The sequence below is a fragment of the Giraffa tippelskirchi genome, chromosome 3 (genome assembly GCF_054371585.1).
Source record: "Giraffa tippelskirchi isolate mGirTip1 chromosome 3, T2T-mGirTip1v1.2.pri, whole genome shotgun sequence".
NCBI classification, from domain to species: domain Eukaryota; kingdom Metazoa; phylum Chordata; class Mammalia; order Artiodactyla; family Giraffidae; genus Giraffa; species Giraffa tippelskirchi.
In genome coordinates, this window is record NC_137277.1 from 26,100,131 (window position 1) to 26,125,192 (window position 25,062).

Sequence of the window (25,062 nt, forward strand, 5' to 3'; positions counted from 1 at the left end):
CCCCACTGGAGACACTCTCCTTACTTCACTGAGCTCCCAAACCCTGTGCTGGGCCACCGCCTCCTTCCCCACTCCCGGTCCTAGGGATGCCTACCTTGCTTGGCCCATCTAAAGGCTTCTGGACTGAACTGTTCTGGAAACCTAGGGAACGGAAGGGAAGAGAAAAGAGAAAAAAGGAGAAGGGGGAGGTGGGGGAGGAAGAAGAGTAGGAGGAAGAGGAAGCTATATTTTATTGAAAGGTGGACCTTGAGTGTGGCAGGTCGGAGAGGTTCTGATGGATGTTATGTCTTCCACAGAGGATTTCGTCTCCTTCTGGAGGCCAAAGTACAGGTAAATCATCTCGATGCAGTGAGGCTGGTCTATTTTGCCCTGGTTTCTGTTTGTGGCCCTCTCCAGGGTCTCAGTTGGAAGGCAGTGTGAGCAGGCTGAGGGGTGAATGGAAGAAGCTCTTATAAGAAGTGCAGCCAGAAGGAGGAGAGAGTCAAGGTGATTCAGGGGTTCAGGAGTGGAGGGAGTGGAGAGACACTAGGGTGCATTTGTGGGCAGCTGGGAAAGAGGCTGCCAAGCGGGAGGTGTGGGCAGTAGGGGGAGGACCAGGGGGTGGAGGGCAGGGGTGGGGGGGAGCCTTTAGCCTGGGGAGGGTGGGCTTCGGACTGGAGGTGACGCCACCAGGTGTAGGGAGGGCAGGCGGGACACTGCCTGCATCTTTGCGGGGCTGCGGTTTCCTGGAGGTTTCCTGGAGTAACTGGAGATGAGGTCACTACAGAAGCGGTAGCCTGGTGGGAAGAGACCGAAGAAGGAATGGGATGTGGTGCGGGTGCGGGGACTGCAACACAGTGAGAGGAGGCAGTTTAGTGGCGAGGAGGCTGGTGAAGGGGGGAGCTTGCTGGGCAGAGGGAGTTCAATGAGAGGGAGGGGGCTGGATAGGGAGGGGGATTATTAAGCAGGAGGGGCCTAGAGGTCTCCTCTTTTGGTCTAGAAAGGGAGCAGCTAAGAGCAGGGATTCTGTCCCTTCCCCTCTGACACTCCGCTCCCCACTGCACCACCACCCCCCCAACCCATGCTCAGCGTGGGGAAATCAGGAGGCAGCCTCTCTATTCTTTCTTTTCCAGGACAGGGAGTGGGGAGCCACAGACTCTGCCTCATGGTGGGTGTGGGGGAGTGAGGGGCCTCTCCTCCCCTTCCCAGCTAAACCCTTTGCCCCTGGGGTCCTAGAGCAGGCTGGAGTCCTGGGTGGAGGGTGGCAGTGGGCATAGGGAAGGGGCTGGGGCTTCGCTCTCCCCCATCCCCCATGCACCACGGGGGCAGGCAGGGGGACTTCAGCCCCAGGCTGGCTTTGTTTCTCATTTCACTGCTCTTGGCTCTTATGGTGGAAAAATCGAAGCACTCCCCTTGGTACAGCTGAGGCGGAGAGGGTGAGCCTGGCTGAGAGGCTGTCCTGGCAGGGGAGACGAGGAGCAGGCGGGGCCTGGCTGGGGACAGACTGCCCCCCTTCTCAACCCCCTCTGCTTCAACGTGGCTCTCCAGGCCCAGGGCTAAGTCCTGAGTCTGAGGTGGAGGGGGCTGGGACCTGGGAGGAGGCAAGCACTGGGCTTGGGCTCAGCCTCAGGCCCATAGCACTCTCTCTCCCAAGGCTGTTCACAGAACCATCTCCAAGGGGGTAATTTCAAGTCCTCCTGGAGTTTTAGAGGGAACCACTATGATGCTGCGGCAGGAGGGGTTTGAGGCAGACTGGGACAGGTTTTCTCCACACGCAGGGCTTTTTCCTAAGGGAGCTGTTTGCTCAGAGAATTTCCTGAACACCTGAGGATGTGGGTGGCCTTCCTGTACATTATCCGTATCATCTTCATGACCACCCCAAGGCCAGCATTAGCCATCCCCATGTCATAGGTGAGGAACCCGAGGCTCCAAGAAGTCCAGAGTCGCAGAGACTTGAAGTGGCCAAGGCAAGATTGAACTCGGGTGTCTGGCACATTGAATGATGCTCTTTCCTCAACACTGGGAAAGCTGACGAGCCTTCCTCTCCAGGGTTCGGAACCCCCAAGCAGCTCCCTGGTGAGCTGCCCAGTCAGGGGAAGAGCTTTGCTGGCATCACTGATGTGCTCTGGGCCATGCCCCCATCTCAGCACAGCCCATGGTCTCTCCTACTGTCCCCAGCCCCTTGTTTAGCTGTAAGATGCCTGGGGGGATCTCCCCATATCCACCTTTTCATAGAGCTAGCACTGCTCCCACTCCATTTTTCCAGCCGCCCCAGTCCCTGGCCCCGGCCCCCTTTCTCCAGCTTGATGGAAAGAGGAGCCCAGAGAGGAGCCCAACCACTTTCCCTCTGGAATCTGCTGCCTCGGCTCTGGGATGGAGAAACCATCTGGAGTGTATTATGGGCAGTGGAGAAAGCTGAGAGCAGGAAAATGTGAGTTGGCCCCAGCGGCAGCTCCTGTCTGCAGGAAGAGGGGGCTCAGTGCTCTTTAGGGGACGGGCCAGCAGCTGCCCCCACTTCCTGAGTCCCTGGAAGGGCAGATAAGAGAAGTACAGGAGAGGGTGGCTGGGAAGGCAGGGCCCAGCCCTCTAGACCTCTGTAGAGCCCAGTTTGAAACCACTAATCTTATTTACCTCCCATTTCACAGATGAGACCAAGGTCCAGAGAGGGACAGTGATGTCCCCAGGGTCACACAGCAAGTCATGAGGGGAAAGATTGGAACTGGATCCCTTCCATGTATATGTACACACCATTGGACATCAGAAGTCCCCAGAGTCAAGGTGAAGGACAAAAGCAGGAGGGCAGCCTAGAAGCTGGATGATCTTTCTCTTCTTCAGCTTCAAATGAGTGAAGCGAAGGAGCAAAGGCCAATGAGAATAGGAAGGAATATCCTTCCTCCTTTGGGGTCTTCACTCCTGCCTCTCCTCCCACTCCTGCCCCACACGCCACGCTTTCCTTGTGCCTGATGTTTGAGGCTGACCTGGTCCTGGGGTCTGGGCTTCCAGGCTCTTCCTCTGGGTCCCAGGAGCCCCCTCCCCCAAGCGGGGCCCCAGCTCCAGACGTGGCAGGGTAAGCAGGAGTGAGGTTTCTACACTCCCTCCCAAGTGCTGTGCTGGCGGCTCCCGAAATAAAAATCAAATGTGGGCTTGGCAGAGACAGCGGGGTGGGAGAAGCAGCAGCCGACAGCGCTGGGCCTTCATTCTTTCCATTGTAACTTCACATCCTAACCTCTGGCATTTTAATTATTCTCCTACCCGCTTGCTCTCCCTGGGCCAGAGGGTGAGCTCACCCTTTCCTCTAGCCTGGGAGGGGGTGGCCACTGCCTGGACCCCCAACCCCCAGGCTGACTCCCAGGAAGCTGGGTGGGGCCAGGCTTGCTGCTTCCTCCTGCTTCTACAGTCCCTGAGGAGGCGGCCAGCCTGGCATCTAAGGTTCCATGTGTGAATCATTAAGTCTTTACACCCGCTGCTCCATTTAATGGTGGCCACTGTCTTAAGCTGAGGCATTGCCGGCTCACCACACGTGTGTGCAGAGCAGGACTAAGACCCAGGCTGGTGGCTCCCAGTCCTGCACTCTTTCTAAACCTAGGAAGAGGGCAAGAAGAGCTCAGGCTGAATGTCCAATTTTTCCCCAATGGTAAGTGATTTAAAGCATTATTTTGATATTAAAACATACAAGGACATAGTATGGGGTAAGAAGTCCAATGTCTCTGAATTTTCAAGGTAGAAACAGGTTCTCAAAGATCTCCACTTGAGGCTGTCTGCAGACACCAGGCAGCAGCATCTTCCCCCAGGTCTGGCCATGAACTGGGTGAGATAATGGTCATATCGATTAGCGGCCAGTTTGTTTGGACCTTGGGCTGCCACTGAAAAGGCTGGTGGGTGCCAGCACGGACCCTTGGCCCTCCCTGGAAGGCAGATGCCTTCTCCCACCCCCAGAATCTCTGCTGATTCTGTGTGTCTCCTGGGAGGCCAACTTTCACAAAGCAATCAGCACAGGTGAGGGGCAGCCTCAACTCTGACCCCGGAGCCTGCATCCCAGCAACCTTAACCAAGGCCTCCTGCTCAGTCCCCATGTCCCAGAACCTCTCCCTGCTCATGGCCTCAGAGGCCATCCCAGTGTCGGGTATGGGGTGGGGGGCATCCTGTGTTTCCTTCCTTCTTGCCCTCTAAGTCTCCCCTGAATGAATGTTTCACCTATGGAACTATGTAGGTATGAGGCCTTGTGGGCAGTTATGGTCTCCACTCTTGTGGAGTTTCTAGAAGTAAAGTGAAGTGTTATTCAATGTGATGAGTTCTGTGATGGGGGAAATAAGGCTCTGGAAGCCCCTGGAAGGAGACTTCTGACCCAAGACCAGTAAGAAGAAGATCAGGGAAGACTTCCCAGAGTCAGTGACAACCAGGAGGGAAGGAAAGTTGCAACCAGGAGATGCAAGCAGAGGGAACAGCTTCTGCAAAGCAACCAGTAAGTAGTAGGAAGAAGCCAAGTGCAGAACCCACAGGACTGTAGACACTGTGAGGGTGCAGGTCATGGATGAGGAGCTGCCAGGGTGCTGAGGGTGAAGGGCGTGTAGGATGACATGACCAAACTTTCTAGACAGGTATTGAGGACTGGCTGGAAAGTGACCAGAGAGGAGGTGGGGTGGCCACTAGAAGGCTGCCCCAGAGGTCCAGGTGGGAGGTGACCGTCACCAGACCCCAGTTAATGGCAGTGGCATGGAAAGAGATGGCCAGGTTGACAGAGATGTGTGAGTAGAGCTCACAGGACTTGATGAACTATTGGCAGAAGGATAAGGGCTGGTTCATACTGGCTGACTATGAAATACCTGTAGGGAACCAAGGGGCATGCTGTCTAGGGAGCTAGACCTGTGGAGGGCACCTGGAGAAAATGTGCAGATAAGAGGCCAGGCCCAAACCTGAGGGGAGACACAGAAGGCAGAGCCTACAAAGGAGCTGGAGAAAGAGTAACCAGAGAGGTAGGGGGGAAACCAGAAGAGTAAGGGGCTGCCCAAGCCCCCAAGGGGCTTCCTAAAGGACAAATGGCTAAAAATTTCAGTGGTCACAGAGGTGAGGTGGGACGAGACCTGAGAAGGGACGTGTGGTTTAGGGACCAAGAGGCTTCTGCCTCTCTGACCACCAGCCTCCCCCAGCTCAGTGCCCCCTCAACCCTTCCCCACGTGCCTTCCTTCATCTCACTCTTTCTCTCTGACCAGAAGAAGGCTCAACATCCTTCTAAGGGAAACCTCACGACAGCCCCACCCCACTCAGGTTTTAGTTGCCCTTCCTGGCTCCTGAAATAACACCCTACCCCCAAGAACAACAGCTACCACATATACTTCTCACTAGAGAATTACCCAGAGCTCTTAGAAACTGGTGCAGAGAGGAGCACACACCTGTCTCTGGCCCCTGGGGGGTGTGTGCTCACTGCCTTTTCTAACTGAGCCCCCATGGGGTGTCAGGCTCTAGGAAAGCTCCAGATAAGCCTGGCCCTCAGGCCTTATGGTCTAAAGCAGAGAGAAGCAATGACCCTGGCCAACACATGCTGTGATAGGAGAGGTACAGAGAACAACCTATATTAGATCCAGCAGAGATATCCAGGCAGACTTCATGTAGGAGGTGACTCTGGCTAGGACCTTGAAAGACTAGCAGAATTTGGTCAAGTGACAATGGGAGCCAAAGGGATTGCAGCAGGAGGGAATGTGGTGAGAAAGGGCATGAAGGTAGAAAGGGGGGCTCAACATTTGGGTGGCAGCCAATACATCAGGTGGCTGGTAGCCCCAAACAGTAGGGCAGAGGGGGCAGGAGGCTACAAGGTGAACGGCCTGGATTACCAAGGGAGAAGACCTCAGACTTTGTCCTCTGCTGCCTTTTGACCCAGGGCTTTCTGTTCAGGCACTGTTTACCTGTTCTTTCACTCATTCATTTGAGAAATACTTAACTGAGCTCTTACTCTGTGCTAGGCAAATGCCGAAGATACTTTGGGGGACTGGATAAAGTACCTGCCATCACAGAGTTTAAGTTTCAAGAAGAAACACAAAATATAAACTTGTAAGCAAATAAAGGCTAAATATTAAGATCATGATAAAGGTTGTGAAGAAAACAATGACTGGTCACTCTTGGAAAGGAGAGCCTGTGTCCTGCCTCCCCTGAGACCAAGGGCTCCAGAGGGCAGAGCCTGCATCTCCTCCATCAGGCTGAGAGCCCCGGGGAAGGACAGAGTATGGGATATCTGAGAGCAAGAGCTGATGTGGCTCAGACACCTCCCAGCAACGAACTGCTGCTCCTTCCCCAGCCCAAGGACCCTCCAGCAGGGGACCCGCCCTGCCAGCGTCACTTCCCTCAACCATTAGCGGCTTCTAGTGCCTGGTGGTGGGAGGGGCGCTGGGATCCATGACCTGAAGCCCCGGGCCTTGGAGGAGACTGCAAACAACTGCCTGCTGCTGGACAAGGAGGGTGCAGAAGTGACTTCGGGGGGCCTCTGTGGGACAGAGGACAGTGGGCTTCTCAGAAAGGACCCTCTTCCCAGCCAGGCCCAGAGGGAGGGCTTTTCTCTCTTCCTCCCCATCCAACCCCAACTCCTTAAATTAACCTCGGCTCCACCCGGAGCTGGAGAGAATGCCCCAAAATAAATCCTAAATTACATGCTGCTTGGGGGCAACCACAGCTCTCCTTCCTCCTTCTCCAGCAAGCAGATCTGCCCTACCCAGTGCTGGGGGGCCTCCCCCCAAATGGGCTATTTATACAGCTCCTCGCTTTGCTCTCTGGCCTTCTTATCCTTGGGCAAGGCCCAAGCAGGCTACACAGCTCTCCCAGGAGGTAGAAGCAGGTGGAGAGGCTGTGGGATTCTTCAGCCCTGATGGGGCCATGAGAACATAATTTGTAGTCCAAATCAGGGTGCTCTGGGGGCGCTGCTAAGAATTATATCCAAGCAATGGCATAGATCTGGACTGACCTGTGTACTCCAGGCTCCAGCCTCCCAGAGTACTGCCTTCCCAGGGAGAGAGGGAGCGAGTGACAGAGAGAGACAGACAGACAGACACGGCCAGCATTGCCCTCACTCCCTGACTGCCTGGGGAGCAGTCACATACACATCACCTGACAGGGCAAGAGTGGCTCAGTTCTGAGGACCCCAGACATAGAGGGGGGGCGTCTCGGGGAGAGCCTGGGCCAAAAAAAGAGGAGCTGGACATGGCTCTTGGGAGACCATGGGCTGAGGACAAGAACTTCCCTGAGCAAAGCCACTGTCCACTCTGGGAACCGGCTCCAGACACTGGGGCTGGCTCCCCTCAAGGAGTAGAGAGGGGACGGGAGGGAAAAGGCAGGAGAGAAGAGAGTAGAGAGAAGGGCGCACAGGGCCGGGTAAAGGCACAGGAAGGGAGGGGAGCCTCATCTCTACCCGATGCCCACCGCCCACTGACCCCTGGCTCCTCAGCTCCTCTCCTCTGCTTCCAAGGGGGTGGGTGAAGGGCCTGCCACCTGCCTCAGAAGGAGGACTCTCCTCCTGCTCCTCCATGCTGCCTCCATGCCCCCTCTCCTCTGCCCGCTGTAGCCTGCTCCCCTCTCCCAGAGACCCAGCCCCCTCAGGGGGCATCATCGGGGCTGAGCCTCCTCCTCCCCCTCAATTGCCAGGAGAGAGGGCAGAGAAGTAAGTGTTCCCTTCTCACTTGGACTGTGCCCAGAGGAGCTGGGAGACAGGAGCTGAGAAGGAGGGGGTTAGGGGAGGGGGCAGGACGTGGAGATGCTGGGAAGTCAGGAAAGGAGCTGACTTCGGCTGGGATCCCCAGAGGAGGGAGCACGATGACCCAGGGGTTGGGCGGAGTGGTTCTGCCGTCTGGAGGACCACGTACACATCCAAGTTCACATCTCACACGGGCGATGGAGTGAAAAGGGCTCACGTCTCTGGGCTTCACTCACGGATTGTAAAGGGGGAACAGGAAAACATAAGATGAGCTGACTGAGTCCCAGTCACCTCTGAGGGGATATTTGTGTTCACAAGGGAAGTAGGTGCCAAAAACTGTGCTGAAAACCTGGTGGAGCAGTGGGCTGGAGCGCGCGCGCGCGCGCATGTGTGTGTGTGTGTGTGTGTTGGGAAGTAACGCATAATTATGCCACTGCTGCCTGAGAGGTGCAAGAGGTGTCCAGGCACACCCGGCCAGGGCTCCAACAGCCCTCCTAGAGGTGGCAACTTGTCCCCCTATTAAACTTGATTATCTGTCTGTGTACCAGGTCCCTCTAACCCCACCTGCCAGAAAACACTGTTTATGAGGCCTGGAGCCTCAGACCTGTCATTTAGCTGGAGGAGGCAACCTAAGCCACAGTGAGGGAAGCGGTGCCCAGCCTGCGGCCGGCACCAGCCCAGACACTTAGTGCCCTGTTTACCCTGGCATGTGCAACTGGCACAGGTGGGGCTCTCCAGGGAGCACCCAGAGGCCTGGCCAGCAGACACTCCTGGAGGCCAAATAGGAGGCCAGGATAGCAGCTCAGCGGAGCCAGGGGGAGGGGTGCATGGAGTAGCATCTAGCCTGAACCGCACACCTGGGCCTTGCGCTGCAGCCCACAAGGTGCTAGCCACTCACTCCCATCACCAGTTCAGCAGCCTCTCAGCTACACTGCAAGAGGAGATCATATAGGCCGAGCCCAGCAGGAGAAACTGCGGCTCTGAGACTTCTAAAAACTCCCCAAAAGGCCCCCATGAAGTGGGGAGGCTGGAAGAGGTGAAGGAAGCCCCAGAACTCTGGGGCCCTGGCCGAGTGTGCCTGGACACCTGTTGACTCCCCAGGTCTGGGGGACCCACCCTCAGCACTGAAAGGCACACGTGGCTTCAGTTAAATGTGCGCCATCTCAGTCCCCGACTCCCCTCCGCCCCACCCATCGCTACACAGATGCTGTCTCCACATTCTTTCTCTATCACACAGACCACGGAGACCATATCCCCACAGTCCACCATTGCCCACCACACACATAACCTTCTACCACCCAGCTCATAACACAGCTTATAGGAGTCACACACAAGACGTTCACCACAAGATACCAGTTCCCCACATGTAATCTACACTCCCTGAATGAGGACACACACACACACACACACACACACACACACACACACACACACACACACACACACACACACACGAATCCTTTGCACCCATACCCTCCTTCCATCTCCACACCCCCACCAACGGAACCTGAGAGATTCTAACGCTTCAGTCCTGAGCTTCTCCTTGCCCGCATCTCCATCTCCCTCCCCTCCCCTGCCTGCCTCCCTCCAGGTTCACTGCCCCCACCTTCAGCTTCTTGCTCTCCAGGCCACGGGTGACCCCCTAGCTGGGCCCCTTGCCTTGAGGCCTCACCTCTCCTCTCCCCATCTGCACACAGTGGGAAATGAGGGCTGCATACTTGGGCAGCTCCTGGCAGCTACCACTCCTCTGGCCCGCAGGCTTCAGGGGGCTGGGGGTTCCAGAGGAAGGGGAGCAGCAGCTGGCAGTTGCTCAGGTCGGGGGGGCCTCACTTCCCTCTGCTTGACACCCCCTCAATGGACCGTCCGCCCCTTCCCATTCCAGGCTGAGTCATCCTTACATCTGGAGCCTCAGCACATCTGGAAAAGCTGCAGCCTGTGCAGGCAGCGCCACGTGGACGCCCCTCCCCTGTACTGTAACTCACGCCCACCCCTCCTAGCAGCTGGGTTCCGGCCCCTCAACCCCACCTGCGCCAGGCGCCTGGTCACCTAGCAGGCAGGCAGACACCCCAGTGCCAGCCTCTGAGACAGGGCATCCGATGACCTCAGGGCCTCTTCCCACTAGCAGTAACCACGGCAACTCGGTGCCCACCCCCAAGTGAGCAGGGCAGTACCGGGTTTGGGGTAGGCCAGGCCTGGGCTGGGGGAGGCAGGCAAGCCGGGCGCTGAGCAGGCAGTGGTTTGGCCCAGCAGGCAGAGGGAGTTTATCCTGGCACCCCGCCCTGAAGCCAAACATCCTTCACTAACCTCGCAGACACATCAAAGCTGGCCAGGAAGGGGCCCTTCAGTAGAGGAAACCTGCAGTCCTGGCAGGCTGACAGCCTGGCTCCAGGCACAGGACCACCCTGTCCCACTCGGCAGCCCAGGCTGAGGTTGGGCACGGCCGTCCTGGAGGGGCGGGCAGAAGACACTTCTACCCCATCCCTCTCCCCTACCAACCCTCTCCCTGTCCCACAGCTGCAAAGAGGGTGGTGATGTGCCCAGGTGAGGGTGGCACAGCTGGCACCAGGACCCAGCTTTGGCACCTAGAACAGGTTCCCTCCCAGACTTGCCGCCTCCCATCCTCTAGGCGGGAGAGGCTGATGGAGGAGCTCGCTTTGTGCCTCAGCCTGGAAGAGGAATGTGTGCTAGATTGTAGGGGCACCAACTTCACCCCCGACCCCGGGCTGGCTTATTCAGGAAAGGACCTTTCCATGTAGATGAAGGAGGATGAAGAGGGCAGGGGTTCCAGGGCTAGAAGCAGAACAAAGCTTCAGAAAATAGCAGCCAAAGCAGAGTCGGAAGAGGAGAACTGGGCTGCAAGCCACGGGCCTCTCTCTGGGGACAGCAGGGGCTGAGGAGGAAGAGAGGCTGTGAGGCGCTAACAAGGGAGGGAGGAGGTGCTAACAGGGCCACTGGGGTGAGGGGATCCTGCAGGCAGCCCCCTAAAGGCTGGCCTGGTGATAAGGAAGCTGGGGGTGCTGAGGGGGCTGCTACATCCACATGAGGCTGGGTGGTATGCACCCACATACGTACACACATGCAGACACACACTGCATGCGCCCACCCACGCGTGCGTGCACACAACTCCAGCCAAGTCTGTCCTCGGCTAGGGGCCAGATGATGTGGCTGCTTAAAGGAGCTGTGATTTGCAGAAGAATGTGATCTCTGCCCACCTTGCTTCCCCGCCCCTTTGCTCACACTCATTCTTCGCCTAACTCCCAGGTCCCTAACTGGTGATCAGTTTCAGGGATGTCCCAAGCTGTGTCTTCTCTGCATTTTAGTCTCAGTTCCCAGACCCTCTAGAAGCTGTCTCCTCAAAATGCCCAAGTCACAGAGGGGCTACCCTTTCTAATGGCCACCTGGAACCCCACCACCACCACCACTTATTTGGGGTTGGGAAGTTCTTCTGAAGTTTAACCACAATCCCCTGTAACATTTGGATGTGAGCAGAGGCAGCAACAAGCAGGGTGCAAAAGAGCCCTCTCTCAAGGGGCAAAGAGCAGAGCTACAAAGTGGGGGCCCTAGGGGTTCCTCAACCCCTTTCTTCTCTCTGACTACAGGGTCTTATCTCTAAGAGACAGCATCAAGGGTGGGGATGGGAGAGGAGCTGTTGGGAGGAGGGGCAGGGTTGGTGAGAAGGAGCCCCAGAAGCAGGGAACCAGGGCTGGAGGGCTCTGAAGACCCTTCACCTGAGTTAAGTCTTTCCCATCTGAGTCTTAGTGGCCATGCTCCCTCTGCCACCCCAGACAGCCAAAGCTCAATAGCTTAGCCTCCCTTCCTCTGAACTTCCCACCACTCACCTCTTGGAAGTGTTTCCCTTCCCACCGCTGGCTGTGCTCCAGAAACCTACACTTTGGAAGGATAAAGGCTGCCAAATGCAGTTTTTGTCTCTGTTAAGACTCTAGGAAGGTGAGCATTAGTTGAGCTCTTCCAACCTGCTCATTAGGATAATAAGCTCCCTGCACCGATAATCGTCAGGTGGCACTCCCCTCTCCATCCTCCTGGCTCGCGGGTTGGTGGCTCAGCCCAGGGTCAATTAAAGACATTATCTTCCCACAGCCAAACCCATCACCCTGAGAATGAGTGCTGGGCCAGTGGGCTTTAGTTTTCCAAGAAATGCTGGGAAGGAGACTCAGACCCTGATCTCATTGCCAAGAATTCCTACTGGCAACCCAGCAAGCATCCCGCATGTCCTGGAAGGTGGACAGGGAGCCAAGCATTCCTTGCAGCGCGCCCCATAGGAATTGCTCAATCCCTGGGGAGCCATCTCACTCACATAAGGTGAAGGGCTTTGTGCATACTTGGAGAGGGGATAGAAAGCAGAAGAGGTGGATTCCCCAAACCACACAGTCTGTGGAGATGGGAAACCTGGTCAGTCTGGAATAACCTCTGCAACCAAGAGCCCCCCATTAAGGACTCCGGTAATTCATTCCCTATCCCCTTGGAGAAATCTGGCCCCTGACCCTAGGAGGCCCCCAACCAGCTTCAACTCAGTGACAACAGAGCCAGTGTTTACTTGGAACAAAGCACCATGGGAAATGAAAGCTGAATCAGAACTGGGCTGGCCCCCGCAGCCTGGTGGGAACATTAGGACATGTACACACATCTTCAAGGGAGAATGGCCAAGTGCGTCAGACAGGCCCAGAGGAAGGCTTGGGGAGGGGTAAGCAGGAAGGGGATCATTACTTCTTGCAGGAGGATCCAAGTCCGGGAAGGCTTTCTGGAGGAGGTGGTATTTGATCTGAGCCTTGAAGGATGGATGAGAATTTGTTAGGTTTCAGGAAGGGCATGGGGCAGGTGTACTAGGTACAGAGGAAAGGAGGGAAGCAGAAAGGGCTGGGCATGTGGCTGGAGGGCATGTGGGCAGGACAGGGAGAGTGACACACCACGAGGACACATGGAGCTAGTTATGAAGGACCAAAGTGGGAGCCTCTAGGAGTCAGGGAACGAGAGAGTGACATACCCCACAAGGGGCAAGGAGGAGATCAGGGTGGAAGCCTTGAGGACATCCCAGATGGCCTCGGGGAGCCACTGTGGATGGGGGCAGTAAGGGATGAGCAGTCCCCATGAGGGTGAGGGGAACCCAGGCAATGCTCAGTGGGCAGCTGGGGAAGCAGAAATGGGAAACAAACCAGGAAGACAGGGAATTTTCAAATTCCTGGACCCAGCACCACTGCCACACAGTCCCCTGTGGCCCTCCAGGAGCAGTCAACACCAGGCCTCCCTCTGACGTTGGTCACCCACCCGACCCCTTCTGACCTGGCCCTGGGGTGGGGCCCAAAGCACTTAATGGACAGCAGAGGGGGCTAGTGAGCAGGGAACGGCGGGAAGTGGAGTAAGACTTCGGCGGCCGGTCCAGAAGGGCTTAGAACAATTCTCGGAGGGAAACAATACCCTTAATCTCTTAGCACCTCATTCTGCCTCCACATGAAATGGAGACAAAAAGCTTTGGGCCCCTTTACTCTACCAGGAAAGAAACATGTATTGCTTATTATTATTTTTCGTGTGTTTTAAATTGAACTATAGCTAATTTACAGGGCTTCCCTGGTGGCTCGGACAGTAAAGAATCTGCCTGCGATGCAGGAGACCTACGTTCTATCCCTCGATCAGGAAAATCCCCTGTAGAAGTAATGGCTACCCACTCCAGTATTCTTGCCTAGAGAAACCCATGGACAGAGAAGCCTGGCAGGCTACAGTCCATGGTGTCACAAAGAGTATGACACTACTGAGAAACTAACATACTTACTGACTGATAGCTAATTTACAATGCTATGTTAGTTCCAAGAGTACAGCAAAGTGATTCATATATATTCTTTTTCAGATTCTTTTCCATCACAGGTTATTACAAGATATTGAGTATAGTTCCCTGTGCTATACAGTAGGTTCTTGTTTGCCTAGTTTATACATAGTAGCATGTATCCCAGACTCCTATTTATCTCTCTCCCCTGTCCTCAACCTGTACTATCCCTTTGGTAACCATAAGTTTGTTTTCTGTCTGTGAGGCTATTTCTGTTTTGTAAATAAGTTCATTTGTATCATTTTTCAGAGTTCATGTATAATTTATCTTTCTCTGTCTGATTTAGTATAATAATCTCTAGGTCCATCTATGACGCTGCAAATGGCATTATTTCATTCTTTTTTTATAGCTGATAATACCACCTCTTCCTTATCCATTCACCTATCGATAGACACTTAGATTTCTTCCATGTCTTGGCTATTGTAGCATATTATTATTAAGGAAATATTTTTTTAAATATTTATTTTTATTTATTTGGCTGCATAGGGTCTTAGCTGTGGCATGTGGAATCTAGTTCCCCGACCAGGGATCGAACCCAGGCCCCCTGTATTGGGAGTGCAGATTCTTAGCCATTGGATCACCAGGGAATTCCCTATCAAGGTAATATTTATTTACCATTACTCTATGCCAGATACTGAGTGGCTTATTTCATCCTCACAGTGACCCTATGTGACAAAGGAGGTACTATTACCCCCCCACAGCCCCTTCACATATAAGTATAGAAAGGCACAGAGAAGTTTGGTTTCTTGACTAAAGTCACATAGCACTCCCTAACAAGTGGCACACTTATTAACACAACATAATGCTGTCCCTACAGGCAGAGCTGGGTTCAGTTCAGTTCAGTTCAGTTGCTCAGTCGTGTCCAACTCTTTGTGACCCCATGGACTGCAGCACACCAGGCCTCCCTGTCCATCGCCAACTCTCGGAGTTTACTCAAACTCATGTCCATTGAGTCAGTGATGCCATCCAACCATCTCATCCTCTGTCGGCCCCTTCTCCTCCCACCTTCAATCATTCCCAGCATCAGGGTCTTTTCCAGTGAGTCAGTTCTTCGCATCAGGTGGCCAAAGTATTGAAGTTTCAGCTTCAGCATCAGTCCTTCCAATGAACACCCAGGACTGATCTCCTTTAGGATGGTCTGGTTGGATCTCCTTGCAGTCCAAGGGACTCTCAAGAGTTTTCTTCAACACCACAGTTCAAAAGCATCAGTTTTTCGGTGCTCAGCTTTCTTCATAGTCCAACTCTCACATCCATACATGACTACTGGAAAAACCATAGCTTTGACTAGACAGACCTTAGTTGGCAAAGTAACATCCCTGCTTTTTCATATGCTGTCTAGGTTGGTCATAACATTTCTTCCAAGAACTGGGTTAGGGCAGAACATTCTGGGTATTTCTGAAAGAAAGATCCCTACCCAGGGCCATGTCATTTATGGGGATCAGTATCCACCACAGGATGGTGGGGAGGGAGGTGAGAGGAACAGAACTCAGTCTGGCTCTTGCCTCTCACCCAGGGCCTGCCTGGGGCCTGGCTGAGCCTGGCTGAGCCTGGCTGCACAAGACCTCCCACTGCAGCTCCCAGTGAGTTCCTCCAGCCTTAGCAGAGGCTCCCCAGGCCTGACATGTGTGCCACCCCTGAGGCTGCCGCTGGGGGTGGGGTCTTAAGACCTGCGTAGTTGGGTCCTGACTCAGCCCCAGTGTCCCCTGTGACTTGGCCTTTCTACCCCTCTGGGCTTCAGCTGCCTTCTCTGAGAAGAGAGCGAGTGGACCAGCTGACCTCCGAGGCCCTTCAAGCTGGGCCCTTGTTGGGCGCACAATCAGCTCCTTCTTTAGCAAATGGGCCAGGGAGGCTTGCGCCAGTAGTAAGACACTGCAACTGTGCTGCTCTTGGGAAACCCTAGATGGAATCTGGCATGGACTCTAGAAGGACCCACTGTCTGCGTGAGGCTTCTGGGCCTCCCTGCCCTCATGTCCCTGTATGTCTGAGCACACATGCACACACATACACACACTGCCCACCCACTGCCAGAGTATTGAACAGAAGGTGTTGTCCTGGTTCACGACCCTCCTGCCTCTAAACAAGACCAGGCCCCTGTCTGCTCGGTCTGGGGCCCCACTGTGCTTCCACCCCCAACCGACCTCACCCACCAGGAATGCTGGGGCCCTTGGAGCCATGGTGCATGCTGACAACAGGGCCTGGTGTTCTTGGCCTGAGCTGGGACCGCCCACCTCTAGGCCGTTTAGCCCATCCCCATCTGCCGGAAGGAGCATAGAAAGGAAGTCTGATGTCATGAAAAAACACTGGGGATCCAGAAGCAGATTCCAAAGGCCCTCTAGACTCTGCCCAGGAGCCTCACTTTCCCACTGGGAGACGCGGGGCAGGGAGTGGAGTAGATACTCTCCTACAGCATATCAGAGATGTGGGTAAGGTTGCTGGATTTAAGAAATAAAAATACAGGACACTCAGTTAAATTAGAATTTCAGATAACAACTAAATTTTAGTTTAAATATGTCCCAAATACTGCATGGGACATATTTATTTATACTAAAATGTTATTCACTGTTTATCTGGAATTCAAATTTAACTGGCATCCTATATTTTGTCTGGCAATCCTACATCTATGTCAGTGGATGCCAGAGGGAAGCAATGCCATCCTCCTGCCCTCCTCCTGCTTCTCCTCAGGGTGCCGACCTGCCTGGTGCCTTCACCTTTTCAGCCTCCTACGTCTACCCCTGGAGCTCCTGCATGCCCTTCTTAGCATCCGCATTCCACTCCCTAGGATACCCTTCTCCTTAAGCTCACCCATCTTCCTCTACCCTAAAGGCTACACCTCTGTCAGGCTCCAAGCCTGGGCAGAGAGGGGCAGGAGGTTCCAGGCAGATACTTCAGGTCTTGGGTGTTGGAGCAACAGGGCCCTGGAAGCCCAAGTTAGCAACAACTCACTAAGGAAGCAGCAGCGTGGGTGCTGGGGGGAGAAGGCTCCAGAACTCTCTGCACGGGGTCTGTTTTGGCAGAGGAGTGGGCTAGGTCATAGCCAACTGCTGGGGGAGGAGGAAAGACATGCTGCTCCACGCCCCCACTCCCCATTCCCTTCTCCAAGATCAGTCAACAGGAACTGCAAATAGAGAAGGCATTCTCTGGGGCCAGACCCCAATTCCACTTGGATCAGAGACTGGAAGATTCTGTCCTTAGGGGCCAAGAGATCATGAGAAACAGAGACAGAGAAAGAGACCAAGGAGAGAGAGATACAACGAGAGAGATCAGGAGAGTCAGTGAGACACAGACACAGAACCAAACCAGAGACAAGGGGAATGGAAGCAGAGACAGAAAAACAGACTCCTCCACTAAGACAGACAAAGATCAACAAAGAGGAGAAACAGAGATGGGAAAACAGGGAACACGTAGAAATGAAGAGAAATTGCGTGGAGATAGAGACAGCGAGAAACTGGAACAGGCAGACAGAGACCGGGAGAAACACGGCAAAGAAAGGAGGGGTTCAACAAGACAGAGATAACTCGACTGGGAGAGATGGGAAACAGAGATAAGCAGAAAGCATGGAGAGAAAACAGAAAAAGCCAAAGGAGGACGGCTGTCCTTTCCTACTAGGTTGGGGCTAGTTTTCAGGGGCGAAGTCAGACTTGAGACACAGCAGGAACTTCTAAACACCTAAGAACTGATCCTCTCCAGGATTCCTCCTCCTTTCCCAAGGCCCAGGAACAGCACCCCAACCACCATCTCCATTTCGCCCCTACCCCAAGGGTCCGGGCTCCATCTCTCCACCTCCAGCAAGGTTTCCTTACGTCTCATCTGTGTTTGGGCGTCTGGCTCTCCCCTCTGCCGATCGCCCACCGAGACGGTCTCCCACCCCACCCTCCAGCCTGGTCCCCCGGGGAGAGAGTTCGGGGAGACTCAGCCCCGGTCCCCGCCCCGCTCCTCCTGGCTCCCTGGGAAATCCCGCGTTGAGCGATGCTGCCACCTGCCGGCCGGATCCGGAAAGCACAACGCGCCTCAGGGCTGGGCGCGCCCGCCGGTGGGAATCCAGCCCCTGCAGGCCAGGACCCCGGCCTCGGGGGCTCTTTCTAGGAATCTGGGTGGGCCTGCTCGCCCGCGCCCCGGCTCGCCTGGCTCTGCGGACTCAGCTCTGCGGACTCAGGAACTAGTCTCAGAATCCTTGGGCCTCAGTTTCCCCTGTAGTCAAATGGAGGAAATGTACCAAGGCTTCCACCCTGGATTTCAAGGAGGGTGGGGCCGGGGCAAGATTGTACCAGTGCTCTACTCCTGGTTCTCCTTCCCCAGAAATCAAGCAGGCCGCCCCTCCCTCTCTTCTCGGCAAAACACAACAAAACAAAACAAAAAAGTGGCACCTCCCTCCGTTACAACCCCCTCAATCCACTCCAAGGCCTTCGCTTCCGCCCTCCCTCTGCCCCCTAGAAGTCCATGTGGGAAGGGACTTCCAGTGGTCCAGCTCGCTCGGCCTGCAGCCCCTCTCCATCTCAAGCTTGGGACCACTTAGAGGATGGAGCAGTTAGGGGTTGGGAAGGGGTAGCGCAGCAGTCTTGAACTGACACCACAATATATATATATTTTTAAAATCAGATAATCTTTTCTAACTCCCATTTCCCAATCCAGACGTCTTCCCCCTCCCCCTCCTTTTCCCGGGTCGGGCCCTTCCCGGATGCATCAGCTCCGCCCCCATCCCGAGGCGGGGCCCTATAGATAGAGAGTCGTGGGAGAGGTCGCGGCCCCGCCTCTCTCCTCCTTCCCCGACACCCGGAAGCTCGGTGGCCCCCAAGCAAGAATGTCTGACACCTGGGTCGCCAGCCTCTTGCTGCTTGGCCTGCTGGCCGGCTTCCAACAGGTGAGCGCTTGGGAGGTTAAACTGTGGAACTTTCAGGCCCCTATTCTTGTGGGTCAGGGGCTTGCTTCTGACTCCCGATCACCACCTTCCATTGTCAGGATCTCCTCGTGACCACAGGCAGTTAGCAACTCCTTCCTCTTTTTCGCCGGGGAGGTAATAGGTAGAGGACGCGGAGGGAGGTCCTGGGAAGGTCTGGGTTCCTTCACCTAGTGGGGTACTGTATAGTGGGACCTGTTCCCGCACACCGCTGTCTGACACCTAGCGCCCCTGAGAGAATGGGGTCTTTGACCCCCAGTTAGCCTTGATTCGCCCTTCTCGCTCCTTCCCGCAGCGTCAGAAAGCGAGGAACTGAGGTCTGGACTGAGATCTGGACGTCTCGCCAGCTTGTCTCCCCAGCTCCGTTCTTGCCAGTGCTGGGTGACCTTGGGCGAAGGAAGTCCTGGCCCTCTCTGGGACTGTGTATCTGTGCTGTACCCTATAGAAAAGGAGGCTCCCTCTTCCCTTTCTAGGAGTCGGGGTAGGATTCTAGCCGGTGATAGGATTTGATCTGGCTGCCTGACCCAAGGCTGGGATGATCTCTGAAATCTGTGATTTCCAAGGGTAAGGCAGGATGTCAGCACCCCCACATTCCTCTCTCCCCCCAGCCTGGGGGAAGGGCAGTCTATCTGGTTCTGGGATGGGAGATTATCCTGGAAACTGACATGGCTCTAGAATATGGATTTTTAACCTCTATGAGAGTCTGAGGGAAGGGCCAGGCCAGCTCCCCACAACATTCAGTAACTGTGCCGAGCGACTTCACCCCAAAAGCCCTGCTACTCCTTCTCCATCATCTGCAGTGGGTTTGTGCCAGCACTAGGCTGTGCATCCTTTTGTTGATTTCTCCCAACTCCATGGGGCAGGCTGTTAATGCCCTCGGTTCACATATAAGTTAAGTTGAAGTTGCCCAGAATCACCCCATGTGTGATACCACCTCAGTCAAGATCACCCCCTGTTTAAGAAGTGGGTGAAGGGGAGAGAATCTGGGAGAGGATCCCCTGCTCCTCCAAACAGGAGCTCAAGATTAATTCATTAAATCGGCTGACTATCTTTTTCTCAGCTGGGGGCCAGGAGAGGGGGAGGCACAGGGGCTGGGATGAGGGGAAGTGAGCATGCTGAGTGCCTGGACCCCTTGGGCTGTCCCCAACTCTTCAGTCACCTCACCCTCTCTGGGCCAACCTGCAGGGGTTCATTCCTGCTCCTGACCCTACTGGCCAAGGCTTGAGAGAAGCAGGTGTGCACACAGCACTGAGCACAGAAAAGGGGGATCAGCCCAGCTGTTATTGGCTGTCATTGGTATTCTAAGCTTTATTGTTGTTGTCATTAGCAATTGAACTGTTATTTCAAGATATAAAGATATCGTGGTCTTGGGACTTCCCTGGTGGTCCAGTAGTTAAGACTTCCCACTTCCACTGCAGGGGGCACAGGTTCAATCCCTGGTCAGGGAACTAAGATCCCTATATGCTGTGTGACCCTCCCCCGACTCCAAAAGAAAGAGATATGGTGGTCTCATAAAAAAAAGTTGGCTTCTTATTCTTGAGCTGTGGTTTTTTATCCCCCCGGAGGCTGGGATGGGGTGACAGATAACCTCCATTTCCTCTGCCTGCTTTCCTTCCTCCCCCCACTGCCTGGGAGCAGCCAGGATGAAATGAAACCAGGTTGTCAATGAATGTTCTTTCATTCATTCTGCCAAAATCATGAGTATTGGTTTTCGACAGACAAAATCCCTTCCCTGGTGGAGTTTTCTACTGAGGAGACTAACAACTAGCAAGATAAAGTAAAATACGTACGTAGTATGTTAGGTGTTGACAGGAGCTATGCAGAGGAAGGTAAGCACAGTTAGGGGAAAAGAAGTGCTTTGTGAGAGTAGATGTAATTTTAAATAAGATGGTCAGAGAAGGTACTGGAGCCAGCCTCTCAGATTCTTGGGGAGAGAGCACTCCAAGCAGGGCTTATACACATATTTTTATGTTAATCAGGTGAAATCATATAATGATAGCCTCCACGTGGCACAGAACTAGTGCAGAAGAGGGAGGGAGGGGGGAGCTGTTTCTGGAGAGGAGGGTCCAGCACTTCTCAGAGCCAGGAAGGCCCAGGCTGGGTCTGAAGGATGTCTGGGAGTTCAGTGGGCCCTGAAGGCTCGGGGACAAGGGCCTGCCCCTGTAGCCGGGGAACTCCCAGTGGGTGGTGGGTTGGTCATGGTGTCTGGGACCCAGGGAGCCATTGAGGGAAGCTTCCTGCAAGGTTTCTGGTTATCGGATTTGTGGGATAGGAACTTGCCAAGGTGTTGGGAGTGACTTCGGTGGGGGGCCGTGGTGGGGGTGGGTTGGAAGGGTGGGTTAGTGGTGTGAGCTTACAGACCTAGGGGTGGGCAAATGTGGTAGGAGGTGTGACGAGAAGAGAAAGGAGAGCTAGGGCCACCAGGGGACAGCTAGGGCTGCAACCGGGAAGTGTGGAGTGAGGTGGAAAGCAGGCTTGAGGGAAAATGCTGATCCTCTGGGGCTGTGACGTACCTGGGGAACATCTGGGTGGAAATCCCGGCCTCTAGTTTATGACCCAAACTTTTGCCTCTTCTCTTCCACAGGCGGCAGCCACATGTGGTTTCTTCTTGTAAGTCTGGGGTTTGGGCTGTAACTGCCATTGTGGGGAGGAGACACCCCAAATCCTGCCTTGCCTGCCTTCATCATCCTCACCCACTCCCCTTCCAGCCAGAAACCATCCCCTCCACCCAGAGAGGGGGGTCCACTCTTCTACCCCCTCATTCCTTCCACCAGCCAACCCATGGGCAGTTTCACACTTGGGGGTCACTCCCCATAAGGAGGAGGGGCTGAAGGGGGTGATCTCTGGACAGCAAAGTGTTTCTGCCAAGTCAGCCCTGGATGTTCCAGAACAGTGAGTCCCTCTTTCCTCCTATTCTGTGGGCCCCATCATCTCGCCATTCACTCTTAGAGTTCCCTCCTGGACCCTCCCCACTGTCCCTCTCCCCCCGCATCTCTTTAGAGCAATGCTGTAACCACTATAACACTCAATCCCACACGTGTCCCGTAAGGTCAACAGGACATTCGTTACACCCATTTTATAGATGAGGAAAGTGAGGCCCAGTAAGGAATGTACCTTGGCAGGAGTGCACAAGACCAGTAGTGAGCTGAACCTGAAACCCAGGTCCCGATCCCAGCCCCAGGTTCCTCCCACTAAGCCCAGAGGGACCTGTAACCCTGCTCTGCCAAAGGTGTGGCTTGTGCCCTGAGCACATGGGTTGGTTTTAGGGAAGCTAGGATCCTTCTGCCCTCCTCCCCCGCCCCCGCCTTGGTACCAAGAGCCTCTTTCCCACCCCACTCCCAGCACCTGCCCTAAGGGATTCAAATGCTGTGGGAGCAGCTGTTGCCAAGAGTACCAGCCGGAGCAGTACGAGTTCTTCTCCGGCCCCTTAAGGTGAGCCCTAGGCCAGTTCCTCTGGGCACAGTCCTCTGATGGGTCTGGCCCACACAGGACTGGACTGGACTTCCTGCTGTGAAGGGTGGGGGTAGGTCAAGGGAGGGAGGGCGGTGTGGTGACTGGAGACTTGGCCTGATGTTGGTGGTTCCTCATCCCAGGATTTTTGTCATCATCTTCCTGGTCATCATACCCCTCTTGTGCATCTGCGGCCTGGCTAAGCACTTGTATCTCAACTGCAGAAAGTCAGAGCAGGAGGCCCCAACAGCTCCCCCGGAACAGCCCCCCAATGCTCCTGTAGAGAGGGTCACAGCACCCATTTCTGAGCCCCCACCCCCCTACAGTGAGGTGGGTATCCATCCCAACCCCCGCTCTGTCCCTCAGCTGTCTGTACCTCCCTTTTCTGATTTTTAGAGCAACTGGGGCAGAAGAGTGTCCTTACACCCTGTCTCTGGGCCCTGGGGAGGGCTCAGCCACCAGTGCGGGGTCACTCTTCTCCCTGGTAAACATACCTCCACCAGCACATGGGTGGCGATGACCAGTGGCCCACCCTAAGAAGTCACTGTGTCCCCTCCTTTCCCTGCAGATTATTCTGAAGCCTGTACTGGGTCTGCCTCCCTTGGAGCCGCCCCCTCCCTACAGCTTCAGGCCTGAAGAATATGCTGGGGTACACAGAGGCAATGACAACTCCACCTTCTGATCCACCTCCTGCCTGGAACCCAGTCATCAGCCACCTTCCCAATGCCTCCTGGGTCAAGCCAGAGACTCTCAGGAGCCCTGGAGCACCCTCGCCCATCCTGCCACACCTCTGGCAGTTCTCGGCTTTAACTTATTGCTTTTCTACCCTTGTTCCATGCCAGTTGCTTCTCTTGTCTCAAGGCCTGGTCTGGAGTGACATGTCCACCCCTTGCCTCGCATTGTAAGTTAGAGGCTGCCAGGAGGAAAATGTGAACAGTTGGAGGTGCCCAGCAGTGGAATGGGCTACTCTGAGCAGTGGAGGAGGCTGCACCCTGGGGTGCCAGTGTGGCCTGGACGGCCAGCTCTGAGATGTTTGGGAGGGCACCAATGCACCCTGCAAGATGGGGCTGCTTCAGCTCTCTCCCATTCTACCCGAATAGAGAAGACCCCATTGTCCTCCCCCTACCCCAGACACATGTTCTCACTAAATTTCAGTTGATTGTTGCTGAGAGTCTGCCTCTGACTGTGGGGAGGTGAGCTCAGGCACTGCTGGGGTACATGGTTATGTGTGTGTGGAGAGGGGAGGAGGGGGTGGGTGAAGGTCACTGTTCCTGAAAAATCCCACCATTGATGAGCCTGGAAAAACAGCACATCAGTAGGTCACCCTGCAGGAGAGAATCTTGGTAGATGCTTTGACCTCTGGTTCCTTGAGGTCTTTGGGTGCCAGAGTCCAGACAGGGACTAGAGATGGGGAGTGACCACTGCGTGCTTCCTCATCCTGTCCTGCTGCTTTCCCTTGGGTCACTTGGAACTCAGTTCTGACTCTGTCATTATGGGGGTGGGGACGGGGCAATGTGGAGGTGAGTCGGGGAGGCTGGCCATCTGTGGGGCAGGGTCTTGGAGACCTTGATCTGCTCCACCCTGGAATCTCTGGAGGGAGGAGAGGAGAGAGATCTGCCCTTCTCCTCCAGTCCCATGGGGTTCTGGACACTGCCACCTCAGCCTCATCTGCAGGCTTAACCCCTCAGAGGAAAGGCGGTCACCACTGCAGCCTGGGAGACAGTCTTCACAGGGCGTCATTATCCCTGTGGGGGCTGGCATGGGACATGCAGTGTGAGAGACACCCCTGTGCCAGCATCTCCGGGGCTCAGCCAGGCCTGAGCTCCTGCACCAGGACCCTTCCTTGGCATTGCTCCCCTGCAGAGGGCACAGAAGCAGTGCTGGCCAGTGTTCCTGGGAGGGTTGGAGGTAGAACTGGCCCTGGTGTGCTGGTAGGGATTCCTCCTGCAGGCCTCTCCCAATAACAGCCTTTCTTGGGGCCCCAGGTCCTAGACAGGTGACAAGGCCAGGGGCAGGGAGATGGCACAGCCAACCCCCAAGATGCTAGGGACAGGGACTGTTCCTGCTGGAGACAGGGACCCAGAGGGAGAACAGCAGTTAGAGACAACATGGTTCCGGAGCTGGTGCTAGAGTGAGCCCAGTCACAGGAAGTCTCCCTTCCGTTTCAGGGGTGGATCAGGGGGAGCAGAAGGAAGATATGTAGGTGCTTTGTGTAAACATGGAAAGAGCCCCTTAGAGAAGTCCCACACGGTTGCCCTCGCTGTGGTAAACACCCGCCCCAGTGGGAGGATGTTAAGCCATGGGCTTTGCAGACCTGGAAGAGGAAGTCATCCCCTCCCAGGATGCCTGCTTTTCATTGAAGGTGACATAGTGGCTTTAAGTCCTTCCCAGCAGCAGCAGAGTGGCCTAGAGGAAAGTGCTTATCCTAAAGCCCAGCCTGGCTGGGCTCCAGTAGCAGAAATTGTCGGTACTGTGCCTCTGTGTTTGCTGTTGGTGGGAGTAAAATGGTGTGTTCTTCCTGGAGGGCAATCCAGCAGTATCCATTCACTACACAGATACTTACAAAGACCCTACTGTGTGTCTGGCACTATGCACTGTGGCACTACGCCTGACATTATGCCTTACCACTATGCCTGGTAACCATTAAAATTTAAAATGCCCTTGACCCAGCAATTCCACTTCTAGGAATGATCCTTCAGAAATGCTCATATAAAAGAGCTCAGAGAGATGTCCATCAGCATTGTAGCTGGAGATAATTGGAAATATCTTTAATGTCTGCTGATAGGAGCCTGTTCAATATACCAGGTCTCTCCATACTGTGAATGCTCTGCAGCCTTTAAAAAGAATGAAGTGGATCTGAAGAACCGACCTGGCAGGATGTCTTTCATTGCCTCAGAGAAAAGGCAAGTTGCAGAACAATAGTCTATGACCTCAATTTGTAAACATATATTACACCATATAATTATTATATATATTTCCCCCTTTGCAAATGTATAGAAAAGATACTGAAGGATAAGAATTAAACCACACTGGCCACACTTTTAACAGTGGTCGGCACTGTGGGATAGAGGAATGGAAGTAGTCAATTTTAAAGGAGGTTTTTTATTTTGTACGCTTTGTCATTGTTTAAATTTTCCGCAATGAGCAAGCATGACTTTCACAAATTTTAAAAAGATCTCTTTAATGCAATATATAGGCAACCTTAAAAGTTAATAAAGACACACATCA

General features: G+C 54.6%; 1 protein-coding gene across 6 annotated transcripts; it reads left to right on the top strand.

Moving 5' to 3' along the window:
• Positions 1–3,516: 3,516 nt before the first annotated feature.
• Positions 3,517–22,998, top strand: TMEM92 (transmembrane protein 92). Of its 6 annotated transcripts, none has more exons than XM_081576098.1 (6): positions 18,256–18,348; positions 20,103–20,213; positions 20,969–20,994; positions 21,727–21,816; positions 21,978–22,164; positions 22,403–22,998. In XM_081576098.1, the coding sequence occupies exons 2-6, from the start codon at positions 20,202–20,204 to the stop codon at positions 22,514–22,516; spliced, it is 429 nt and encodes a 142-aa protein (XP_081432224.1). In that variant the 5' UTR covers positions 18,256–18,348; positions 20,103–20,201; the 3' UTR covers positions 22,517–22,998. The 6 variants fall into 6 exon arrangements, with proteins under 6 accessions (XP_081432223.1, XP_081432224.1, XP_081432221.1 ...); XM_081576100.1 differs by lacking the exon at positions 18,256–18,348 and adding an exon at positions 18,397–18,501; XM_081576099.1 differs by lacking the exon at positions 18,256–18,348 and adding an exon at positions 18,680–18,948.
• The last annotated feature ends 2,064 nt before the right edge of the window (positions 22,999–25,062 follow it).